This window comes from Geotrypetes seraphini, chromosome 9 (assembly GCF_902459505.1).
Source record: "Geotrypetes seraphini chromosome 9, aGeoSer1.1, whole genome shotgun sequence".
Classification (NCBI taxonomy): Eukaryota; Metazoa; Chordata; class Amphibia; order Gymnophiona; family Dermophiidae; genus Geotrypetes; species Geotrypetes seraphini.
This window is the reverse complement of record NC_047092.1, coordinates 174574879-174600514: the sequence shown is the minus strand read 5'-3', so window position 1 is coordinate 174600514 and position 25636 is coordinate 174574879. Positions and strand designations below refer to the sequence as shown.

General features: G+C 44.8%; 1 protein-coding gene across 7 annotated transcripts in view; it reads left to right on the top strand.

Moving 5' to 3' along the window:
- The window catches only part of TBL1XR1 (TBL1X receptor 1), a 226475-nt gene that overhangs the window by 106674 nt on the left and 94165 nt on the right, over positions 1-25636 (top strand). For all 7 annotated transcript variants that reach the window (XM_033958026.1, XM_033958028.1, XM_033958031.1 and 4 more), the window contains 2 exons: positions 6231-6376; positions 11529-11757. In XM_033958026.1, the coding sequence (XP_033813917.1) occupies positions 6231-6376; positions 11529-11757 (375 nt within the window). The remainder of the gene's footprint in view (positions 1-6230; positions 6377-11528; positions 11758-25636) is intronic.

The window sequence follows — 25636 nt, the reverse complement described above, 5'->3', positions numbered from 1 at the left end:
TTAACATAGCTCCTCTCCAGTTTTCTCAATCTGTGAGGGATGTTTTGGAAGCTTCAAGGAAGCCTACTACTAGACAATGCTATCACCAAAAATGGACTAAATTTTCTACTTGGTGTTTTTCTCATCATAAGGAGCCTCAACATTCCTCCTTATCTTCAGTTTTGGACTATCTGTTGCACCTTTCTCATTCTGGCCTCAAGTCCACATCAATACGAGTCCATCTTAGTGCAATTGCTGCTTTCCATCAGCCTATTGAAGAGAAACCCTTCTCTGCTCATTCCGTTGTTTTCCAGATTAATGAAAGGACTTTTCAATGTCAATCCTCCTCTCAAACCGCCTCCTGTGGTTTGGGACCTCAATATTGTTCTTACTCAGCTGATGAAACCTCCATTTGAACCAATGGACAAGGCTCATCTGAAGTATCTCACTTGGAAAGTGGTATTTCTCATTGGCCTCACTTCTGCTCGATGAGTCGGTGAGCTCCAAGTGTTGGTTGCGGATCCACCTTTTACAGTGTTCCATCATGACAAGGTGGTTCTTCGCACTCGTCCGAAATTCCTTCCTAAAGTGGTCTCAGAATTTCATCTCAACCAATCCATTGTTCTTCCAGTGTTGTTTTCCAAAGCCTCATTCTCATCCTGGAGAAGTTGCTCTTCATACTCTGGACTGTAAATGTGCTTTAGCTTTCTATTTGGAACGCACCAAACCACACAGAACTGCTCCTTTGATCCAAACTTTTTGTCTCCTTTGATCCGAACAAGTTGGGACATCCTATTTCTAAGCGTACCATCTCCAATTGGATGGCGGCTTGTATCTCTTTCTGCTATGCCCAGGCTGGATTAACCCTTCACAGTAAAGTCACAGCCCATAAGGTCAGAGCAATGGCAGCTTCTGTAGCTTTCCTCAGATCTACTCCTATTGAGGAAATTTGCAGAGCTGCTACTTGGTCCTCGGTTCATACCTTCACTTCTCACTATTGTCTGGATATTTTCTCCAGATGGACAGTTTGGCCAAACAGTATTGCAAAATTTATTCTCCTAAGTTGTCAACTCTCCCACCATCCCACCTTGGTTAGCTTGGAGGTCACCCACTTGTGAGAATACCTGCCTGCTTGTCCTGGGATAAAGCACAGTTACTTACCATAACAGTTGTTATCCAGGGACAGCATGCAGCTATTCTCACATCCCACCCACCTCCCTGGGTTGGCTTCTCTGCTGGCTATCTGAACTGAAGAGACGCGCCCTGCGCTGGGCAGGAAGGCACTCGCACATGCACGGTGCGGGCGACTCAAAACTTCGAGTTTCTTCAAACAAGTCTGCTTGTGAGGCGTCCGCATCGGGGCTCCGTCGGATGACATCACCCACTTGTGAGAATAGCTGCCTGCTGTCCCTGGATAACAACTGTTATGGTAAGTAACTGTGCTTTTTTGAACCCCTAGAAGGGCTACCTTGAAGGATCTATAGCTTCAGCAAAAGTGAATTTCTGAAATTCAGGATATTGCTTGTAGAGATCCCTTTCTTGCTTTCTCAGAGGCTAGAGTGTCCCATTTGCACTTCTTTTTTTCTTCATAAGGTTTTTTTTTCCCCATTTCATTTAAATCTGTCCTTAATTCTTCCTTTCTTCTGCTGGGGAGATTGTGGAATTGTTTTTTTTCTTGAAATTTCTGGAATTCCCCAAGTCCATATTAAATATCTTGAGTTCACTAATGAGTTTCGTAGATCAGACCATCTTTTTGTTCTTTTTACATATGGGCCCTAGAAAAGGTCTTTCTGCTTTTTAAAAGCTATTATTACTCAGTGGCCAAAAGAGATTTCCTTGTTTATTTGTTGGCAAACAGCCATCATCAACATTCAAGTCTCATTTAAAAGAGGAGTAGCAACCTCCTTGGGTAGAGTCCCGAGCAATACCAAAGGAGGAAATTTGCAGATCAATAACAGTCTTCTTTTCATACATTCTCCAAAAATTAAGGACTGGATGTTGCAGTTAGAGCAGATGCTGCATTTAGAGCTTCTGTTCTAACAGGGATACCTGAACCCTGCCCAGCTTGTGGGCTGCTTTGAGACATTCTACATTTTCTGGACTGCTCTGTCGAAATCGCTAAGGAAGCAAATATTAGGTCTTGCTAATTTTCTTTCCTTAGCTCCTGTAGATGAGTTTCTCAGTGTTTTTCTTGTAATATACAGTGGAACCTTGGTTTGCGAGCATAATTCATTCCAGAAGCATGCTCGTAAATCAAAGTGCTTGTATATCAAAGCAACTTTCTCCATAGGAGTGAATGGAAATGCGGGTGATTCGTTCCACATCCCCCCCACCCACCCCCCGAGGCCACTAGCGCGCTTCCACCCCACCCCACCACATCCCCAAAAGACTCCTGAGGCCACTGGCGCACTTCCATCCCACCTCCTTTGCCTGCCTCAACCCCGAGAACCGGCCTGCCCTCCCAAACCAGCACCAGCACGCAGCAGGAACCCACAGGACGTGCCGGTGCCAAAAGAACCTGCCATGTGAGCCAGAAGGCCTTGAGCATGCGCAGATGCTCAAGGTCCAGCAGAGATCAACGGCAAGCTCTTTCAATACCAGCACATCCTGTGGGTTGTTGCTACATGCCGTTGCCCGATCATGGTAAGGGTGTGGGCGGACGGGCAGGGGGGCAATGCCGGTTCTCGGGGGCGATGCCAGTTCTCAGGGGCAGGGGCTCGCATATCGAGTCAAAACTTGGTTTGTGAGGCAAGATTTGCGAGAGTGTTTTGCTCATTTTACAAAACACTCGCAAACCGCGTTACTCGCAAACTGTAGTTCTAAAGACTTTCCTGTTCAGATTCACAGACTACTTGTACAGATGTTTGCTCTGCCTTTAGAGTTTTCATTGTTTCTCATGCTCTTCAAAAAGAGGAAGAAGGCATGAGTGAATTCTTTATTTTCAACTGCTTTGTTTTCAAAATACCAAATTGGAACATCTGCATAGTATCTCTTATGGCAGAGCGTAATTTTGTGTTCTCTCTCCACTTGCTGGCAGATGAGCATAACCCACAAGTTCTGAACTGATCTGTTAGGGCAAAAGAAAATGAACAGGTAGGATCTAATTTCTCCTTTCCTTAGGTAAAACAGACTGTAAGCTAAATTCAGTACCAGGTATATTTTGAAGTAATATGAAATACTACCTAAAGAGCAATTCTTCTATAGCGTTAATAGCATTAATTTCCAGGAGCCTTATGACAAAGACCTACCTGGGAAAAGCCAGTACAATTAAAATTGCTTTGGACACTAGAGCATTAATATGTATATTGGAAAACTAAACAAGGTAGGTAAGTATAGATTAATCTTACACAGGCATTTCATGCTAACAGAAAACCAAGTCTCTCTCACTCTGCAAACACATATTGGGCTATTGTAATATATTTTTTGACTAATCTCAATCCTTAGATCAAAACAGTATATTGCTGCTGTTGTATTTTATCCTGACCCGAGGAGGAAGGTTTTGACTTATGCAAATTAGTCAAAAATAAAAAATGTATTACTTTTTCTGTTTTATTTTTTAATTATTATTTGTATTAACCTTTAGAGTGGACTAAGGTGGCTATACCATACAATTTTTATACTTAGAGAAAAAGAACATTGTTTTCTATTTTTGTTGTCCAGACATTTAATTTTTTTTAATTGTGTTGGTCCCAATCCATAATTTCCTCTGCCTTCCCTTAACTCTGTTGCCAGAGTTTGTTTTTTCTATTTGTTATTTTCTCTCTCCTATTGTCTTCACTTCTTTCACTACATCCATCTCCAACATGGAAGAAAGCTGAAAGGAAAAGATCAATTTGTATTTCTGCCTCGTCCATTCACATTTCGTTCATTCTTGCTATCCAGTCTTCTGTTCCTTTCTCCTCCCCTCCCCCTTTGTTTTTTAAATGCATCTACCTTCAGCTTTCCCTCAACCTGACCTTCCTATTCCCCTTCCTCTTATTGCTCAGTCTTTTGCTAACTTTATCTTTTCTCTCTAACATCATCTAATATCTCCTCTCTCTCGCTCTTGTTTATTTTTGATGCTGCATCTCCAGTATTTCCCTATTTCCTGCCCCCTTTCCAGCATAGTTGTTTTTCTCAGCAGCTACTACATACACACTGCTGCTTTCCCTCCCCAGATCAGAAACAGAAAAGAAAAACGCAGGGTTATCTGTTCTTTACATATTGCTACTGGCTTTGCTGGTCTGTATCGCCTAAACCACAGGTGGCAAATTGAAGGCCCGCGGGTTGAATCTGGCCTTCGTGTTATGCGGCCGGTGGTGCGATGCCACAACTGTTATCTCCTGGCCGGCTCCCTCCTCACTGCCCACAGTGTGCACAAAGCCGGCGGAGGCTCCTCGCGCGTCCTGCGCCTCATCCAAAAGCATTCCCTCTGACATTGCGACATCATAGAGAAGGTTTCCGGTTCAGGCACAGGATGCACGAGGAGCTGCTGGCGCCGGCTTCGTGCACACTGTGACAGTGAGGAGGAGGGAGCCGGCCAGAAGAAAACACCTGGGGCATCGCACCGCGGGCCGCATAAAACAGCCTGGCGGGAGCCGGCCAGAAAGTAAGACACCCGCTGGAGGAAGGCACCTAGTTGAGGCACAGCATGGAGGGAGGAAGATAGCAAAGGTAGGGGAATGATTTTATTTTGAATTTAGAGATTGAATTGTGTTAATTTTGAGAATTTACATCTGCTGTCTGTATTTTGTACTGTTCAGTAAGAAATCCTCTTGTTTCTTTTTTATTGTAAATCGCTTAGAATTTATGATTAGTGTTTTATCAAAATTTTAATAGACTTGAAACTTGACTTGAAACTTCTCTGGGGTTGTACTGCATGCAGAGTCTTGCATCTTAGGGTTTGGTTTGTATATATTAGTACTTTTAGTTTTTGGTCCTGTATTTGCATAGAGGTTATCTGTGTTCTGGTAGGAATGAATGTTGGGAATCATACAGTGTGTGCTTTGTGTAGTTTAATTTTGTGGTTAACCATTATGTGTTGTTATGTGGTAAGAGCGGATAGCGTAGCTGATTTTAAGAAAGGGTTGGACAAGTTCCTGGAGGAAAAGTCCATAGTCTGTTTTTTGAGAAAGACATGGGAGGAAGCCACTGCTTGCCCTGTATCGGTAGCGTGGAATATTGCTACTTCTTGGGTTTTGGTCAGGTACCTGGATCTGGATTGGCCACCCTGAGAACGGGCTACTGGGCTTGATGGACCATTGGTCTGACCCAGTAAGCCTATTCTTATGTTAATAAGATTATATTGTGTGTGCATGTGTGTATATATGAAAAATGAATGGAAAAAATGGTGTTACAATTAGTACTATTATGGGGGCAGGGTCTGGGGTGGAGCTTGGGTGGGGTCTAGCCCACAACTTAGCCTGGCTTTTGGATTTTGGCCCCTTAATGTATTGAGTGTAATACCCCTGTCCTAAACAGTAAGTCTAAAAGGGGGTGGGACTGGTAGAACTAGCAGCAGCACACAGAGAGGGAGTGACTCCATGCCTTTTTAGCTCTTTTGTTGCTTCTACTTCTGGTCCCAAGAAGCAGTAACAGTAAGAGGGAAGTGGGAATGTTTGTGGTTTGTGCAGGGAAGGCTCCCCAAGTCTCTTGTAATGAGCATCTATGCTCAGCCTGATCCCTGTCCCCACAGCACATCTTCCTGTTAACCTAACCTAATCCCTCTCCCCACTGCACAACCTTCCTCCTATAGGTAGCGGAAGTGCTTAATGAAATACCATCTCCCGCAGCTTCGGGACCAGTATTGCAATAAGAGCTATGAGATTGCAATTCTCAATCGCAAGAGTGGTTATATGTGGCTCATTAAGTGCTTCACTTGTTCCTAACAGGAAGGGAGCAATTAGTGGGGAGATGGATCGGCTGGGGTGAGGAGAGGGGTGGAAGAAAATATCCAGTGCACCAATCTTTTGGCCATCAGTTAATTTACATTGGACCTGATCTGATTTGTGGCAAAAGGGTGACATACCATTCTTTTTTTTGTTGACACATATCTGTGCTTATACTGTATGTCCTAACTCTTAGCTTAAACATAGTATTGAAGTGAGCAGCTTTCTGCTAAAAGTGCACAAGATCTGTAGTGAACCAGTGCCACAGTGATCTGCATATCAGTTGGCTAACAGAATGAACAGTTTAAGTAGACTTGGCAACAGTTTGAAGATGTCTTTTCTTGTATTTTATTAGATTATAATGACTCTTCCTTTTGTCTTTAGGGTTTTCTCATTCTGCATTTACCTTTGGTATAGAGAGCCATATCAGTCAGTCTAATATAAACGGTGCCTTGGTGCCTCCTGCTGCTTTAATTTCCATCATCCAAAAAGGACTACAGTATGTGGAGGCAGAAGTCAGTATTAATGAGGTAAGAGTTCTTTAGTAGTATAGTTACATTTTGTAATGATACAGATACTAAATTAGGATCCTGATCCCTTTCACTTTTTCCTTCTCTCTATCAATATTTTTCTTTTATGCAAATTTGCGGTCTGTGGTTCGTGGTCCCGGTGTGAAGGGGAAGAAGGAGAGGGCAGCTGGAGTGCTGGCGAGTAAAGGAAATCACTTGCGGTATGCTCCGACCGCCTCTTCCTATACTAAGGTTGGACCTCACCAATCAGGAGCTGCGTGTCAAAGCAGCTCCTGATTGGTGAGGTCCAACTTTAGTACAGGAAGAGGCAGTCGGAGCATACCTAAGGTGACCATACGTCCCGTTTTGAACGGGACAGTCCCGTTTTCAGACCTCCTGTCACGTTGTCCCCACAGACAGCTTCGGGACGCTGAAATGTCCCGTTTTCAGGGACAGCGCCCCAAAGCTGTGCTCGGGGACAACGAGACAGGCGATCACTTTCTGTCCCTCCCTGCCGCAAAAAAAAAAAAGAAAAGCCTCTCCATCTTTCCCCCTGTCTGTTGCTCTTACTGCCCTGCCGCTCTAAACCCAACAGGAAGTCTTCTTTCCGACGTCAATTCTGATGTCGGAGAGGACGTTCTGGTCTAGCTAATCGCTGCCTGGCTGGCCCAGAACGTCCTCTCCGACGTCAGAATTGACGTCGGAAAGAAGACTTCCTGTCGGGTTTAGAGCGGCAGGGCAGTAAGAGCAGCAAACAGGGGGAAAGATGGGGAGGCTTTTTTTTTTTTGCGGCATGGAGGGAAGGAGCTAGGTAGGCAGGCAAGCAGGCTGGTTTTGGCCAGGGAGGGAGGGAGAGAGGTAGACAGGCAGGCAGGCTGGCTTGGGGGGTGGGGGTGGGACAAAGTGTGGAAGGCAGTGAGAGGGACATAGGAAGGAGGCACTGGGGGCACTAAAGACATGGGAAGGAGGCACTGGGGGCACTAAAGACATGGGAAGGGGCACTAAGGACTTGGGAAGGAGGCTCTGGGGGCACTAAAGACATGGGAAGAAGGCACTGGGGGCACTAAAGACAGGAAGGGGCACTAAGGACACAGGACGGAGGCGCTGGGGGCACTAAGGACACAGGACGGAGGCACTGGGGACACTTAGGACATGGGAAGGAAGGAGGGAAGGAATAGAAAGGGACAATTGTTGGGCCTGAGTGCAGAAAGAAAGAAACAAAAGAAAGGATACACAGACAGAAGGAAACGTAACCAGAGACTCATGAAATCACAAGACGACAAAGGTAGGAAAAATTATTTTATTTTTAATTTAGTGATCAAAACATGTCAGTTTTGAGAATTTATATCTGCTGTCTATATTTTGCACTATATTTGTCTATTTTTCTTTAGTTACTGAGGTGACATTGCATATTTGAAAGTCATTTGCCTTGACATCTTTGAAAACCCCCCCAAATATAAATGATAATTAACATTTTCTCTGCGTATAGTGTGCTTTGTAGTTTTTTAAAATTTTATGGTTACCATTATGAATTAATAAGATGTGTACATGAAAAATGAATGGAAGGTTGAGGTCCAGTTTTCTATGATGTGGCCACATTTTTTGACAGTGGTGAGGGTATTGACTAATGCATCTGTTACAGTAGTATGACTGTCGTCTGCTTAGGTGAAATGTTTTATTCTTGCGAGATCTAGGTTAGCTCCCATGGACTACATTAGGAAGTTGAACATTAATAATAATAATAATAATAATAATAACAGTTTATATACCGTGAAGTTCTATGTGGTTTACAATGATTAAAAAGATACTACAAATTGAGTGGAACATACATAGTTAGAGATTAGTGGCTAACAGTTTAGGGATCAGATTTAAGGGAGAGATTGTGATGGGAGCGATTCTCCAGATTCGTTACCTAGGTACTTCAAGAACAGGTATTTTTTTAGGTGTTTCCTAAATTCGCCATAGTTATTCGTGTGTATAATTAGTTTTTCCAGGTCTTTGCCCCATAAGGCTGCTTGATACAATAGAAGATGTTGATGGTGTTTCTTAAATTTACATCCTCTAGCCGATGGGGAGACAAACTGCAGGTGTGTTTTCCTCTTATGTCTGTTGGTTGAGAAGGAAAAGAGGTCGGTTATATATTTAGGGGCTAGACCGGATAGTACCTTGAAGCAGAGACATCCCAGCTTGAACTTCACACGTGCCTCCATTGGCAGCCAGTGTAGGAGTTGGTAGGCAGGGGTAATGTGATCGGACTTCTTCAACCCAAAGATCAACCTGACTGCCGCATTTTGTACCAGTTGTAGTCTCTGCATGTTCTTCTGGGAGATTGCCATTAATGGTGAAAGTGAGGATCCTGCTGCTGGAAAGGTGCCAGCAGCTATCAGAAAGTTTGCCATCCTTACCTATAGCATAGTGCTGAATGGTTAGAAAGCCTTGGAACCAAGAGAGAACTGGGCTGCTAAATCCAAAATCATTAAAGATCTCGGAAATTTGATCAATAACTACTAGGTCAAATGCGCTGCTTAGGTCTAATCAGATTATGATTGCGCTGTGACCCTTTCTTAGTAGTTCTTTGCCGTATGTTACTAGTGCTGTGATTTTTCCTGAATCCCGATTGTGATGGGGATATTGAAGTGTTGTAAGTAGCATTCAAGTTGTTTTTTTTCCGACGCATCAGAGGAAAGGCCCTGCCAGAGCTGGCTGCAAACAGCCTGTTTTGAGGCTGCCTCCTGCTGTGACCGTCTGCGCTTAGGTAAGGGAGGGAGTGAGGGAATTCGCAGCTCAGGACTGCCACGTGCTTCTGCCACTTTGGGGCTTGAGGGAGGAGGGCTTTATGGCTCAGGACCACTGTCGCGCTGTTGCTTCGGAATGGGGAAGGGGGGAATTGAGAATTGAATGCAATATACTCTGGATGAGTTTGCAGGTTTCTAACACACTAAATTATCCTGTATCTATCAAACCCCGTGGGTTCCGGATAACTAAGATTTTACTGTATAAATGTTATGTGAGCCTAGGAATGGGTGGGATGAGGGGCAGGGTGGTAGGGTCTTGGCAACAGCAGAGATGTATGCAGCTGAGGTTGTCTGTCTGTCTGTCTGCGATTGGCTTGCCTGGACCTTCTCTTTGACGTCAGGGGGGAAGGCTTGTGGATTGGCGGTGTGCAATTGCTGCATGTGCCTGGCCCTTCCCTTCCCAGATTGCGGCGGTGGATAATTAAATGGAGGTGGCAGGGAGTTAGCTCGTGTACCCTCAACAAATGTTACGCGTACCACAGGTTGAGAAACACTAGGCTAGGGCATTCTTTGCTTTCTCGCCCTCAGTTTCTTAGATCCATTGTAGCCTGGAGTTAGTGTACTGTCTTGCGGGGTCTGGTCGACCACGAATCTCTCTGCCTGTCTTTCCCTTTTTGAGGATTTTTGAATCATAGGTTTTGGTCTTTATTCTTTCTCTGCGCTGCTCTCTGTCCCACCCTACTATGGATTGCTTTCTTACATCCTATTCATCTGGATTCATCTGCTGTTGATGACAAGGAAAGAAACATATATCTTACCTGATAATGTTGGTTCTTTTAGCCACAGCAGATGAATCCAGAGAACAACCCTTTCTGTTGCTTTCTGTGTTCCTTTTGCCCCATATGCTTTGACCCAATGGCAGACCTTGAGGTGGCTTCAACTGCTGTGAGGAGGGAGTCCTTTGTTGAGGGGCATCTTAGGTTGATCCTACTGCTTTGTTGTGAGGAATATTGGGGTTCCATTGAGCAGACCATTGTATATATGCCAGAGCTCAACTTTGTGCTCTCTATCTCCACCTACGGGTAGGTGGACTTAACCCACTTGTTTGGATTCATCATCTGTGACTAATGTAACAAACATTATCAAGTTAGATATGATGTTTCTTTGTTGTAGAGGGAGGGGGCTGTTCTAGAGAGGCTGCTTTGCATCATAGGACCAGCTTAGCACAGCTTTAGGGATGTTCCCACATCAGAATCAGGTGGAAGTGCTTTGCATGCATCGAGGGGAGGATGGTGGAGTTGGGACAGAAGCTCATGCAGCACACACAAAAATTTGCAAGGGGAACTGAGCAGCACTATCTTAAAATATCTGCATGTGTCAATATAGAGATTGGCATTTTGTTTATATGTATGAAACCTTTTAGGTTTTTTGAAGTCATGTGTTAGATAGCATCTCTCTTGATGTGCATTTTTTATTTTGTCTTATTTCATTTATTTGAAGTTAGATGAAAAATAGAAGAAAAATTCCTATTGCTGAATTTTTTTCTAATCTTGTGACATTTTTTAATGTTATAGCACCAAGGTCTAATTCCTGCTTAGATACCTCTTATTATATTTAAGCCTTCAAAACATAAATGGGTCAGGAAAAAGCTTCAGTCAAAGCTTGTTTTCGTGGTTTAGTATCTTAAAATGATGCAGACTAGCATTGAGGGTGATGTCATTGTGTTGCATAGATAGATGTACAATAAAATGTTCTTGCAGTACAGTGGTGCCAGCCTCAATGCCATTTGCCACCAGTTTGAAATATCAGCTGATGATGATAGCCAGGATCGTTATTATCCCATTTGGACTTTGAAAATCTGTGATGGAATTAAGGCATCCAGGACCTATACTTGGTTCTTATGGCTACTTATTAGAAGGAATTAAAAACACAAACATTTCAGTTGACTTTTTTTGTTTCCATCCTTATCCCTGTCTTGTGTTTAAAAGAAATTCTCAGTTGTAATAACTGAGTACTGATATATTTTCCACCTATTGATCATCATATTTCTTGACAGTGGTTCAGTTACCTGGTAATAATTTTTGGATACAGTCTTAGATTTTATTTGCAACAGATATATTTAGAAAATAATAATAGGGAGATCTTTAAAACTTGGAATTTTTATAAAAAGAGTATCAGTTTGCAACATGAGGGTACCCATCGTTAAGGTAGGGAATCAGTTGCCAATCTAAAATTTGATTTCCTTGGATTCTTACTTTAGAAAAATGTCTTAATATTACCTAATGTAATTATGAAAATAAATTTATTCTTAGGTCTTATTTAAAGCGAAGAGACTTTCTTTAGTTCTGGGTTGGTTTTTTTTGTTCAAAATTTTTTTTATTATTATTAGTTCCGGGTTTTTTGCAAATTCAAGGTTCTTTACTTTCTTTTCCCATTAGGATGGTACCTTGTTTGATGGTAGGCCGATAGAGTCTCTGTCTCTGATAGATGCTGTAATGCCTGATGTGGTTCAAACAAGACAACAAGCATATAGAGATAAGCTTGCACAACAACAGGCTGCTGCAGCCGCAGCTGCAGCTGCTACAGCTGCTAACAACCAACAGGGATCCACAAAAAATGGAGAAAATACCACAAATGGTGAGGAGAATGGAGGTCACACCTTAGCAAGTAAGTTATTCAGGAAACTAAAGCTGCTTTACTTAACCAAGTCTTCAAAATATCAACTGCTTGTGTTCTCAATTTCCTTTCTTCTCTAATTTATATTTAATATAGTTTTGAGATCAGATCTTTGCACCAGTGGTATCGTCTATTGGTTCCCAAGCCAAAGTTCTGACTGCTTTTATTTTTCATTCCTTAGCAACAGCAGCAGATGAATCCAGAGACCAACGGGATAGCACACATCTACCAGCAGGCGGAGATAGAGAAACTGATTAACAGGTGGTCCTATTGGCTGGCACTCCTCCTGTATCTTCAGTATGCTCTATCTCCCAGCAGGTGATGGTCGCTATTCAACTAGCTCCTGAATTCTGGCTGTGACTAAAAATGTGACTGAAAAATTATTTTCTCCTGTTGAGGTTTCTCTTCAGTGAGATGGCAATTTTATTCTCCTGTTGAGGTTTCTCTTCAGTGAGACAGGGGTGTCTGGCTGAATGGTGCTGGCTTTAGGGGTTACACCTGCCCCCCCCCCCCAGCCCCCAGGTCCCTGCCTCACCCTCCCTCCATTGCTAGAGGGCCTGACTGGGTCTCTTTTTTTTTTCTTCTTTCCCTTCTCTGTTTATAGCAGTGTGCATAAGATGGGACATGTTTTAATCCAGGACAAACAGGCAGGTATTCTCACAAGTGGGTGACGTGATCCAACGGAGCTCCGATGCGGACATCTCACATGCAGTCTTGATTGAAGAAACTCGAAGTTTCGAGTCGCCCGCAGCGCGCATGCGCGAGTGCCTTCCCGCCCAGCGCAGGGCGCGTCTCCTCAGTTCTTACTTTTCCGCGGAGCTGAGAAGTCCGTCTTCGACTCTCTGCGTGAAGTATTTTCACTTGTGCCTTCTAAAGTCCGTGGTTTTGGGTTCTTTTTCTCTTAATCGCTGATTTTCATCGTATTTTCTGGTTTTTCAAAAAAAAAAAAAAAAAAATTTTCTTCCATCCGTTCGACCGGGCAGGCCACGTGGCCGCAGCCCCACGGCTTCAATCATGCAGCGGAGCTTTTCCAGCCTATGTCCTGGCCTGCTACCGGTTTTAAAAAGTGTTCCAAGTGCCAGTGCGCGATTTCACTGACGGACCCTCATCGACGCTGTCTTCGGTGTCTCGGGCCTCAACACCTCCCGAAATCGTGCCGGCCTTGCTTAACACTTACAGCCCGTACTTTCAAGCGTCGTTGCATCTTGTGGGAGCAGCTATATAGCATGGAGTCTTCGATGGAGCTTTCATCATCGAAGAGTGCTTCGCCGTCGGCCTCTCCCGAGGCTCTCCAGGCTTCACATCTTCTGCTCCGAGCCTCATCAAACCGGCCTCGTTTGTACCGTCTCTGTCTTCGACGCAGGCTGCGGTGCCTTCCTCTGTCTCTTCAGGTCAGATAGCGCAGCAGCCCATTCCCCCGGTAGTGCTTAAAGTGCCCAAGGCTTCTAAGTTCAAGCACTCTCACACTGCCTCGAAGGAGCACGAAGCCCGTGCAGGTGGTTTCATTGCTGACGCGGATCCATCCTTGCCGGCTTCGTTCCAGACCTTACTTGAGAAGCAATTCATTCAGCTCTTTACCACAATGGGGCTGAAGCTTCTCTCTCAAATCCAGCTGGGCATGCAGAGGTCTCCTGCGAGGTCGAGCCGCCTCCGGTGCCTCAGCCGTACACACACTCTCTACAGGGAGCAGAGTCTCTGCGAGTGTCTGGTCTGGCATCGATGCATGCATCGCAAGGAGCAGAGTCTTTGCCCATGCCTCCATTGGAACCGATTCACTCGATGCAAGGAGTAGAGTCTTTGCGAGTGCCTCCATTGGAACCTATCCACTCGATGCAAGGGCTTGAGTCTTTGCGAGTGCCTAGTGGTTCTTCCAGTCAACCACCTCTACTTCGATACACTGCTTCCAGCCCTATCCATTCTCTGGGGGCCTCAGCAAAGACATATTCGCCTCGTTTGTCGAGGCCTGCTTCGAGGCACAGCTTGCATCATCGATCGAGATATTCTTTGAAGCACTCATCCAGGCATGCCTCGCCTCATCGGAAGCAGCCTTTTCTTCAGTATTCCTCACCGGCTACTTCGCCTCCTTCACTACCGGATCTCGAGGACATGGTGGGGTCTTTTTCTCCATCTAGATCCCCGTCCTCATTGGATAAGGAGGCCTTGATGTCCTCAAGTCCCTCTTGAGGCACTGCTTTGGCTGACCAGCTGTCTTTTTCTTCTTTTCTCCGTCAGATGGCAGCTGATTTGGACATTCAACTGGACACTGGGTCCAAATTTTCAAAGGAGTATCTCGAGACAATGCATCTCCCTCAACCTCCTGCTGAATCCCTCAAGCTTCTTCTTCATAAGCTGCTGGATCAGATCTTTGTCCGCTGTCTAGAGACCCCCTATTCCATCCCTGCTGTTCTGGGAAAATTGGATTCCAGATACCGCACGGTTCATCATAAGGGGTTTGACGGTGCCCAGCTATCCCATCAATCCCTTTTGGTGGAATCTTCTTTGAAGCGATCTCACCCCTCCCAGGTATATGCCACTGTTTCACCTGGCAGGGAGGGCAAGACGATGGACAGGGCAGACGCATTTACATTACATTACATTTGTGATTTCTATTCCGCTTGTGCCTTGCGGTTCTAAGCGGATTACAGTTAAAAGAGATCAGGACATTACCAAGAGAATTACATTACAACGATTTAAGTAAATTACATGTTGTGGTATAGAAATACAAGTATAAGATATCTGGATTTATCGATAGAATAGCTTGACAGGGTTCAAGTAGTTACAAGGTTCAGTGGGGAAAACAATATAGGCAACTGAAGAAAGATACCTAACTTTGAAGGAATCAGTTGAGTGGATACCTAAGGGAGATGTTTATTTAGGAGAAGGTTAAATGGATACCTAAGGGAGATGCTTATTTAGGAGTTTGGATATTTTTGGTAAATGAGGTTCAAGGGGATGACTAGTGTGTTATTTGCTGGGGAGAGTGCATGTGTGATTGGGGAGGGGAATATTAAATAAGGACGTGTTTTTTGAAAAGAAATGTTTTGATTTCTTTCCGAAACACTTTGATGTCTGTTGTTTTGATCATCAGTTTGGTGATGGTGGGGTCAATTTTCGCTGCCTGAGTTGCTAGAAGGCTGTCGTAAAGTTTCTTACGTCGGGTACCATTATGAGGGGGGAAGGTGAAAAGATTCTGAGTTCTTCTTGATCTGGGTAGTCGGTAGCGGCAAAGATGGTTGTTCAGGTAATTGGGGGCCATACCATGGGTTACTTTGAAAAGTAAGCAGTAGAGTTTGAATTGAGTTCTTGCTTTTTTCGGAAGCCAGTGAGAGTCTACATAGGCGGGTGTGACGTGGTCGAATTTGCTGAGCGAGTAGATGAGTCTGATAGCTGTGTTCTGAACGGTCTGTAGTTGTTTTATCATAGTATTTGGGCACGGTAGGTAGAGGCTGTTGCAGTAATCTAAGGAGCTGAGTATGAGGGATTGTACAATGATCTTGAAGTGTTCTTTGGAAAATAATTTTCTTATTTTTCTTAGGTTTCGCATGGTGAAGAATGCTTTTTTTATGGTTTTGTGTATTTGTGTTTGCATTGTGCAGCCTCTGTCTAGGTGTGTTCCCAGAATTTTGAGAGTATTCTGTATTGCATATTTGACTGTGTTTACATCTAGTTCTGTTAGGGATGGTTTTCGTTCCTTCTCTAGTAGTAGGAATTTGGTTTTCTCCGCATTCAGTTTTAACTTGTGGTTCGTCATCCATTTTTCTACAGTTTCCAATGTTGTTTTCAGGCGTCCGTTGGAGGTGGGGTCTTGAATGTCGAAGGGGAGGAGGATGGTTATATCATCCGCGTAGCTGAAGGATGTAATGTTTAGGGCGTCTAGGGCCGTGCCTAGGGATGCTATGAAGAGGTTGAAAAGTATGAGCGATAGAGGGGATCCTTGTGGAACTCCGCAGGGATTTGACCATGAGTCGGATAGAAGATCATTTGACTTGACTCTGTATGATCTTGTTTTGAGGAATCCTTGGAACCAGTTGAGAACATTACCTGATATTCCTATGGCATCTAGTATCTGGAGTAGTATGGAATGGTCAACTAAGTCGAATGCTTGAAAGATCGAGTTGGATGATTAGTAACTTATTTCCTTTGCTGAGGTGCTGCCGGGCTATGTCTATTAGGGAAACCAGAAGTGTTTCAGTACTGTGATTGGTTCTGAATCCGATTGAGTAGAGTGTAGGATGTGGTGGTCTTCTAGGTAATTGGCGAGATATTGTGCTACTAGACCCTCTATGAGTTTAACGTATAGAGGTATAGAAGCGATTGGTCTATAATTTGTTGGGCTGTCTATTGGGCCTTTGGGGTCTTTTAGTATGGGAGTAATTATGATTTTGCCAAGTTCCAGGGGGAACTGACCTTCCCTTAGGGTGGTTTGCAGCCATAGCGTGAGACCAGCTGTGAATTTAGTGGACGCTGTAGCTAGTAGATAAGGAGGACAATTGTTCAAATCACATGAAGATTTGCTGTATTTTTTGTACAGCCGGTCTAGGTCTGACCATTGTGTCGTTGGGAAGTCGGTCCAGATCCTATCTGCTGAAGTGGCTTCGTCTTTTGTGGGTTTTGTTAGTATCTCTTTTAAGATGTTTCGAGAGTTGTTGAATGTGGATCTGATTGTGATGATTTTGTGTTTGAAATGGTCCGCTAGTTGGGAGGCTGGTGGAGTTTGGTTTCCTAGGGTGGCGAGGTGGGGTTTGGTATCAGTGAGATTTCTGACAAGGTTGAAAAGTTTTTTTGTGTCCGGTTTATCGGTGCCAATGAGTTTGGAGTAGTAGTCTGTTCTTTTTTCCTTCAGTTTGATTTTGTATTGTTTGATTTGGTGTCTCCATTCTGTTTTGAAGTGGTCTTGTTTCTGTTTTTTCCATGTCCTTTCTAATTGTCTGCATTGTCTTTTTAGGTGTAGGAGTTCGGCGTCAAACCATTTGCCTGATGGTCTGCATATTTTATTTTTTGTTTTTAGTGGTGCTAGTTTGTTTAAAGCGGATTCACTTGTGGAGCGCCAGGTGTTTATGAATCCTTTGGGATTGTTTAGGTCTATTTCTGGGTCTACTGTGTCCCAGAATGTGGTAGGTTTGATTTTCTTTCTGGACTTGAAGCTTGTTGTGTGTGGCGTGGGTTTGTTGTTATTCTGCACCCAGTTAATTGTGAAGGTGTACTTGTAATGGTCAGACCATAAGGTGGGATGCCATGAGCCGTTGGTGATGTGGATGTTTTGTGTGTTAAGGTTGGGGGAAGTGTAAGCGGCTATATCAAGTTGATGGCCCTTTTCATGCGTGGGTTCGGGATTGAGTATCTGGTAAGATAGGGTGTTGAGGTATGAAAGAATGTCCGCTACTTGTTTGGAGGTGTGGTCTTCTAAGTGGAGATTGATGTCTCCTAGGATCAGGTTATGTGTGGAGGAGAGGGAATGCTGGAGGATAAATTCTTCGAGTTCTTGTTTAGAGGTGTTCCATTTTCCTGGTGTTCCATTTACCAGAACTCTATGATGACGTCCAGAGTTCTCAATTATAATTTTCATTTTATTACCTATTTTGAATTTTTCCTGTCCTTCCCAAGTTCATGCCCTACTTGGATTCTCGAGCACATTTTGAATACCAGGAAGTCCTGGCTTCTTTGTCCCAACTCCGGTTGCAACTGATGCAGTCCTCATACGATGCCTTTGAGTTGTCTGCTCGGGCTACTGCTTGCTCGGTAGCCATGCGACGCCTTGCGTGGCTCCGGACCATCGACATGGACCCCAATCTGCAGGACAAGCTGGCTAATCTCCCGAGCACTGGTACTGACCTCTTCGATGAGTCCATTGAGGCGGCAACCAAGAAGCTTTCGGACCACGAGAAGTCTTTCCAATCTATTCTCTGTCCGAAGCCCAAGTCAGCCCCTCCTCGTCCTTCACGCCCGCCTTTGATTCACCAGCGGCGTTTTCCACCTAAACAAGCCCCTGCCATCCGTCAGCCTGTTAAGAGGCAGCATCCACAGAAGCAGCAACAGAAGCCTCAGCCGTCTGCTGTTCCTAAGGCTCCTCAGCCTTTTTGACTGTCTCTTTCAAAGCATAACGTCAGTCGTTCTGCCTTTCCCCATTTTTCCCCCTATCGTAGGTCGTCGCTATCATTTTTACCACCGATGAACGACTATCACCTCCGACCTCTGGGTTCTTTCCATCGTAAGGGAGGGATACTCTCTTCAGTTCCATCAAGTTCCTCCGGAACATCCTCCAAGAGAGTATCCTTCCTCTTCTGCCCAGACTGCCCTTCTTCTTCAGGAAGCTCAGGCTTTGCTGCAGCTCCGAGCTGTCAAGCCGGTTCCTTTGGCTCAACAGAACAAGGGTTTTTACTCCCGGTACTTCCTTGTTCCGAAGAAGACAGGCAATCTGCGTCCTATTTTGGATCTCAAAGTGCTCAACAAATATCTGGTCAAAGAAAAGTTTTGCATGCTGACCCTGGCATCTCTGTATCCCCTCCTTGAGCACAACGACTGGTTATGCTCTCTGGATCTCAAGGAGGCCTATACTCACATTCCCATTCTTCCGGCCTCTCGTCAATACCTCAGATTTCGGGTGGGACATCTTCATCTTCAATACCGAGTGCTCCCTTTCGGCCTTGCCTCGTCACCCAGAGTCTTCACCAAGTGTCTGGTTGTGGTGGCCGCAGTGGTCAGGAACCATAGTCTTCAGGTGTTTCCTCTCAGGGAGTCGTCCTGGCGACTCAGCGCACTATCTGGTTCCTGCAGAGTCTGGGGTTCGAGATCAACTTTCCAAAATCACATCTGCAACCTTCCCAGACTTTTCCCTTCTTTGGAGCTGTTCTGGATACTATCCAACTCAGAGCGTTCCTCCCTCCACAACGTCTGGAAGCTCTTCTCCATCTTTGTCATTCAGTGTCCTCTCGCCCGTCCATCTGGGCGAGACTCATGATGGTTCTTCTGGGCCACATGGCCTTTACAGTACACGTGACTCCTTTTGCCAGACTTCACCTCAGAATTCCTCAGTGGACCCTGGCATCTCAATGGATGCAGGTTTCCGACCCTCTGACTCGACACATCCAGGTCACTCCTGCTGTGACACAGTCTCTTCGCTGGTGGATGCTCTCTTCCAATCTTTCCAGAGGCTTACTGTTTCACACGCCCCCCCATCAGAAGGTTCTCATGACCGATTCTTCGACTTACGCTTGGGAGGCTCATCTGGATGGTCTCCGCACTCAAGGCTATTGGACCAGTACAGACCGCCAGTGTCACATCAATCTCCTGGAACTTAGGGCGATTTTCAATGCTCTCAATGCTTTTCAATATCTGCTTCACGACCGTGTTGTCCTCATTCGTACAGACAACCAAGTCGCTATATATTATGTCAACAAGCAGGGAGACACGGGATCGGCCTCTCTCTGTCAGGAAGCTCTGAAAGTTTGGGATTGGGCAATTCGCCACAACACCTTCCTCAAAGCTGTCTACATTCAGGGGGTGGACAATGCCTTAGCGGACAACTTGAGTCGTCTTCTGCAGCCTCACGAGTGGACTCTCCATTCCATGCCCCTTCATCACATTTTCTCTCTGTGGGGAACGCCTCAGATAGATCTCTTTGCAGTCCCCCACAACTTCAAACTGCCTCAGTTCTGCTCCAGGATCTACACTCCTCATCGCCTCAAGGCAGATGCTTTTCTTCTGGCCTGGACGAATCTCTTTCTATATGCGTTTCCTCCATTTCCTCTCATTCAAAGACTCTAGTCAAGCTGAAGTCCGACCATGCCACCATGATTCTGATTGCTCCTCGGTGACCTAGACAATCTTGGTACTCCCTTCTACTTCAACTCAGCAGCAGGGAGCCCTTCCTTCTGCCAGTGTTTCCATCGCTGCTTACACAACATCAGGGATCTCTGTTTCATCCCAACCTACAGTCTCTCCACCTGATTGCTTGGTTCCTCTCAACGTAATTCCTCTCCAGTTTTCACAAGCTGTGAGGGATGTTTTAGAAGCTTCACAGCAGCCTGCTACTAGACAATGCTATACCCAAAAATGGACTAGATTTTCTACTTGGTGTTTTTCTCATCAGGAGCCTCAACATTCTTCCTTATCTTCTGTTTTGGACTATCTTTTACACCTTTCTCATTCTGGCCTCAAGTCTACGAGTCCATCTTAGTGCAATTGCTGCTTTCCATCAGCCGCTTCAAGGGAAGCCTCTCTCTGCTCATCCTGTGGTTTCCAGATTCATGAAAGGACTTTTCCATGTCAATCCTCCTCTCAAACCGCCTCCAGTGGTTTGGGACCTCAATATTGTTCTTTCTCAGCTTATGAAACCTCCATTTGAACCTATTGACAAGGCTCATCTGAAGTATCTCACTAGTGATCCGTGTGGTCGGTGGGGGGTCGTTCCTCTTATCGCCCCCATTTGCATGCTGAGCCTTGGTGAATTGGTCGGTCTGCCACGGATCGGGCACAGAGAGGCAGGTTAGTGAATCTAGCCCTAAGTTTCCTTTCCACTTGTAAGTACTTTTTTTTACCACGTACTGACTTGTGCCCTACTCTGAGTTCATATTGATGTTTTGACAAACAATTCATAGCTATGTGTCCAGTTTTTTGATGACTACTTTATGGTAATTACTCCATTTATTCACATACCTTTAAGGTACACATGATCTTTTCCTCACTTCTCTGGCAGTGGCACACTTATGTCTTAATCATCCCCTCTTTTAAATTCCTTGTACTTTATTACTGTTCACTGTTTAATTATTCATTAGTTCAGTACTTTTGGCTTTGTTTTAATCAAGTTTTGTTCAAATATCCTGCATTTTGATTCCTGTTATCTATCCTCCTATTGAAAGTATTTCTTAAATTTCTGTCTGCTTTTCACATAGCCTCTGATTTAATATGTTTTAAACCTTTATAGTTGACATGCATTGAATGCTGTATTTATGTGATAGAACTACCAGCTATTGAGGTAGGCATATTTAACCTGTCACGCAGTCTCCATTTTTCACCAGATTTCTTTCTTTATTACATTTACCTAGCCTTCTATTCCTTTCTGCCCTCCTTCTTTCAATTTCACTTTATTGTCAATCTGTATCTTTGTTATCATATTTTATTCTTTATTAGCTGATCACCCAGCATTGGCCAGATATGAATTCCCTTGGGTTTTGGTTTACATTCACTTGAGGATTTAACATCACACAAATTTTCAGTTTCTGTTTAGGCTTCACCACACCACAGCTGCACTTCCTCTGTTGCGCAGTGTCGCAAGTCTTGTATTCCTCTCCTCGAGATTTTCTTGTGTACACTGTTTCATTTTTTTAGCCTTTGATTATACTTGGCCAATTGCCTTACATTTCCTTGGAGGCATTGTTACAGTTATGCTTGAACATATACTGTTAACATACTGTGTGACATCATTCCCCAAGCTTCACACAATTGGTCAAAGCAGCTCCTCCATCTCTCTCTCTATTATTGTTTTTAACTTGTCATGGCTCATGTAATTCGGAGATCTTATAACAGCTCATGGGATCTGGGCTATGCAGCTTTAGTTGCTTTCTTACATTCCACTTACATTGCTGATATCTGCAAAGCAGCTACTTGGTCCTCAGTTCACACATTCATCTTGCTCTGTTTTCTGGAATTCTTTCCAGACGCGATGGTTACTTCGGCCAAGCAGTATTATAATTTTTTATTCACTTACCTGGCCAACTCTTCCTCCATCCCATTACAGTAAGCTAGGGAGTCCCATATGTGAGAATATGCTGCCTGCTTGTCCTAGGATAAAACACAGTTAGTTACTGTAACAGGTGTTATCTGGGGACAGCAGGCAGATATTCTCACATCCCACCCACCTGACCTGGTTGTGTTCTTAGCTTGGTTACGGAACTGAGGGGTTTGAGCTGGTGTCGAACCGAAAGGCGCACGAGTGATGCGGGCAGTCGCAAAGTTTTTCAACTTAGTGACACACTTGTCAAACTGTCTGTACTGGGCTCCATGGATGATGTCATCCATATGTGAGAATATCTGCCTGCTGTCCCTAGATAACACCTGTTACGGTAAGTGACTGCTGTTCTTGCCTTCCTGCAGAAAGAACTGGAAAAAGGCCTAGTGGTTGTCTCCCTGAAAGTTCAGATTGCGGGGCTTTCATGTTTTCGGCTAAGGTTAATAAAAGCAACAGATTTGGCCAGGTTTTAAAAGGGCAGTTTATACGTCTGTCCTCTAGTGCAATTGCCTTTTCCAGCATGGAGCCTTAATCTGGTCCTAGAGCGCGCTGTATAAACATCTAAAGCAAGCTTCTCTGATGGATCTTATAATCAGAATGGTGTTTTTGCTGTCAATTACCTCAGCCCAACAAATGTTGAAACTGCAGGCATTGTCTTGCAGAAATCCCTTCCTCAGAATTTTGGATTCAGGCATGTGGTCTTGCTCATAGTCCCATCTTTCTTACCGAAGTGGTTTCCAGCTTTCATAGCAATCAAGAAGTGCAATTGCCTGCCTTCACTCCTTCGGGATCAAGGAAGAGTGTTAAGGTGCTGAAATTGTTGGATGTGCACAGAGTATCACTTCAGTTTCTGGAGGTTATAAACGATTTTTGACTGTATCATCTTTTCATACTGGCGGGGGTTGCCCATAAAGGCCAACCAGCCTTGAAACTGGCCATTTATTCGGCCTATGTTAGGAGCGGAAAGTATCTGCCTATATCTGTAAGGGCATACTCCACTAGAAGCATGACTTCCTCATGGACAGAATCTTCAGCAGTGTCTTCAGAAGAAATTTGTAAAGCAGCCAAACATTCACAAAGTTTTACACGGTGGACATAGTGGCCAAAATAGACTCTGCATCAGATCGATCAAACTGTCAGCAGGCTCATCTGTCCCGCCCTAGATTCTGGGGACTACTTTGATATGTACCGAAGGTTCATGAATAAAGTGTTTCTTGTGAAGGAAAGATTAGATCTTACCTTGGTAATTCTAGTAGTCAGACATTTTATTCCTGAAACCCGCCCTGTCAGATGTTCATTTGCTTTCTTACTGCCTCAAATGTGCTGGGGAATCCGGACATCTTGTTTCTTCCCTTTTATCCAGTTTTACCAGGGATAGGACATTATTATTGCATTGAAGAATCTAGGGGGTATCTATAGAATCTCCCACACCCAGTGCAGTTTGCGCTCAGGTTGTTGTTCACCTTGTTATGCAGTGCAAATAGTTAAGTTTTTGATTCTCCTGTTATATGCTGGAATTGAATCCATCCCCATAAACTTCAAAAGTAGTTAATTCATTTAATTATGCCACTGAATTAAAAGCTCTGGTAGAGACAGATCTACTATAATAAAACGCTAAGCGCGCATGCGCACTCTTACCTGCGTGATCTGTAGGTCCGTGGCCGGCAGGAGTGCGCATGCGCGCATGCAACGGTCCCTCTCTCGCAGACCCCAAGGTGATGTGTGGTCTTGCCGGCTCCCTTACACTTCACGCCCGGCCGAAGTATATTTTTAAGTTTAAAAGCCGCCGTGGCGGCTCCTCTTACGAGCCACACCTGCATCAGAGAAGGCTTCCGATGCAGGCGGCGTTCGTGAGAGGAGCCGCCTTGGCACCTTTAAACTTAAAAATAAACTCTGGCAAGGGACTAAGGGAGCCGGCCAGACTGCGGGAAGGGAAGGGGGGGGGGCGACAAGGGACTAAGGGAGCAGGTCAGACCATTGGAAGGGGGGTAGGGGAAAATGCTGCTGCTGATGCACAGGGAGGGGGAGGGAAATACCGCTGCTGCTGCACAGAGAAGTGGAGGGGGAGGGAAATACTGTTGCTGTTGCACAGGGAAATAGAGGGAGAAGGAATGCTGATTCAGCTTCTGCACAGGGAAGTGGGGGGGGGAGAGAAATGCTGCTGCTGCTTATTAGGGAAATAGAGGGAGAGGGAATGCTGATTCAGCTTCTGCACAGGGGAGTGGGGGAGGGAAATGCTGCTGCTGCACAGAGAAGTGGAGGGAGAGGGAAATGCTGCTGCTGTTGCACAGGGAAGTGGGGTGGGGGAGGGAAATGCTGCTACACAGGGAAATGGAGGGGGAGGGAAATGCTGCTGCTGCACAGGGAAGTGGGTTGGGGGGAAATGCTGCTGCACAGGGAAATGGAGGGGGAGGGAATGCTGCTGTGGCTGCTGCACAGGGAAGTGGGGGGAGAAAAATGCTGCTGCTGAATAGGGGGCAGGGAGAGAGACAGATAGAAAGAAAAACAGACAGACAGCGGGAGGAAGGGAGAAAGAAAGATAGACAGTGGGAGGGAGACAGAAAGGAAGAAAGCCATGGAGCAGGGAGAGAGACAGAAAGAAAGACAGACAGACAAAGGGGGCAAGGGAGAGAGACAGAAAGAAAGACAGACAGCGGGAGGGAGAGAGACATAAAGAAAAAAAGACAGACATATATTCTAGCACCCGTTAATGTAACGGGCTAAAAGACTAGTTTATAAATAAACAGACACTTTATTAATTTGGAAATATTAATAGAGGAGAATACATACTTTGTAAATGGATCTCTGCCAGAGCTTCTAATGTTTATATAAAATATAAATACTCCAGCTGATGAGGACTCTCAAGCTATATCAGCTGAGGAATTCCTCTGAAGGTGGCTAAGGGTCCCTTTTGCCAAGCTTGGCAGGTAATATAGCACCTCAGTGGCTCAGGGATGCTGCGTTTGGTAGAGGGGAGTTCTGGGTATCTTTGGACGACGTTCTCAGCAGGCGATGTTTGAGGGTCCCCAACAGCCACAGCAAGGGGCAGCAAATACTTCAACACCCTGTGGGATCTGTGTCAGCCCTATTCCTGTGCAGCTCTTTAGAGCAGAGCAGACAATGTTTCTCGGGAAGTGGCCCCATGCCCCTCCCTATTCTATTTCCTTTTCCCGTCTGACCATCTGCTTTGGTATGAACTAGATAATGACACAGAGACAAATTTTTCCCCATCCCCACAGGAACTCATTTTCCCCGACCAGTCCCCATGAGTTTTATCCCTGTCCCTGTCCTGTTCCTGTAAGCTCTGCCTTAATTGCACAAGCCTTGAACAGTTATGATTTTAAAGTGTTTGAGTTTTTGCAGATAAGGATCGAGTTTGCAGTATTGCTGCCCGATTCATGGAGAAATATTTTGATTCGATTCGCCCTGTTGAATCTTTTTTTTGACACAGCTTTTTAAGTTTAAACATTTTATTTAACAAAGACAATATCATGTCAAAAATAGGAGCATAGCTGTAAAATTAGTTAGAAACATAGGGTGGTGCCAGCAGGGAAGTAGGCTGGAGAGGAGAGGGGCCATTGCCGGCTGAAATCATATCGGCTTGTGGCTTGATATGATTTCAGGTGCCAGCAGACTGCCTTTAGCTGTTGGGTCCCTCTGCTATCCTCCCCCCCTTGCTATCTCTGTGTTATTCATTTCTCCCTCTCCCTATTTTGCCCTCCTCCAACAAGTCCATCTCCCCTCTCCATCATCTCCCCTAAATCCATCTCTCCCTCTCCATCATTTCCTCCTCTCCACCTCCTTCCCCCCCCCCACGTATCTTCCTTTATTTTATTGTAAAATTTGTTGCCGGTAGCGGTTATGAATCTAGCAGCCAAGCTCCTCTCCACTGCAGCCTGCTCTCAGTGACAACTTCCTGTTTCTACTGGGGCATCTGCAATGGAAAGAAGACACCTTGACTAACGGTAGGGTAACTGTGAATCACTTTCGCTACCGCCTCTTGGCAACAATGTTTCCACGAATTAAAAGTAGATGCGGGGGGTGGGAATTAGATAAATGCTGTTGGGGAAGAAGGGTGATGGGATTGATTCCGGGAAGAAGTAATCTGAAAGAGCTAACCAGTAAAAAAAATAAAAGGCAAAA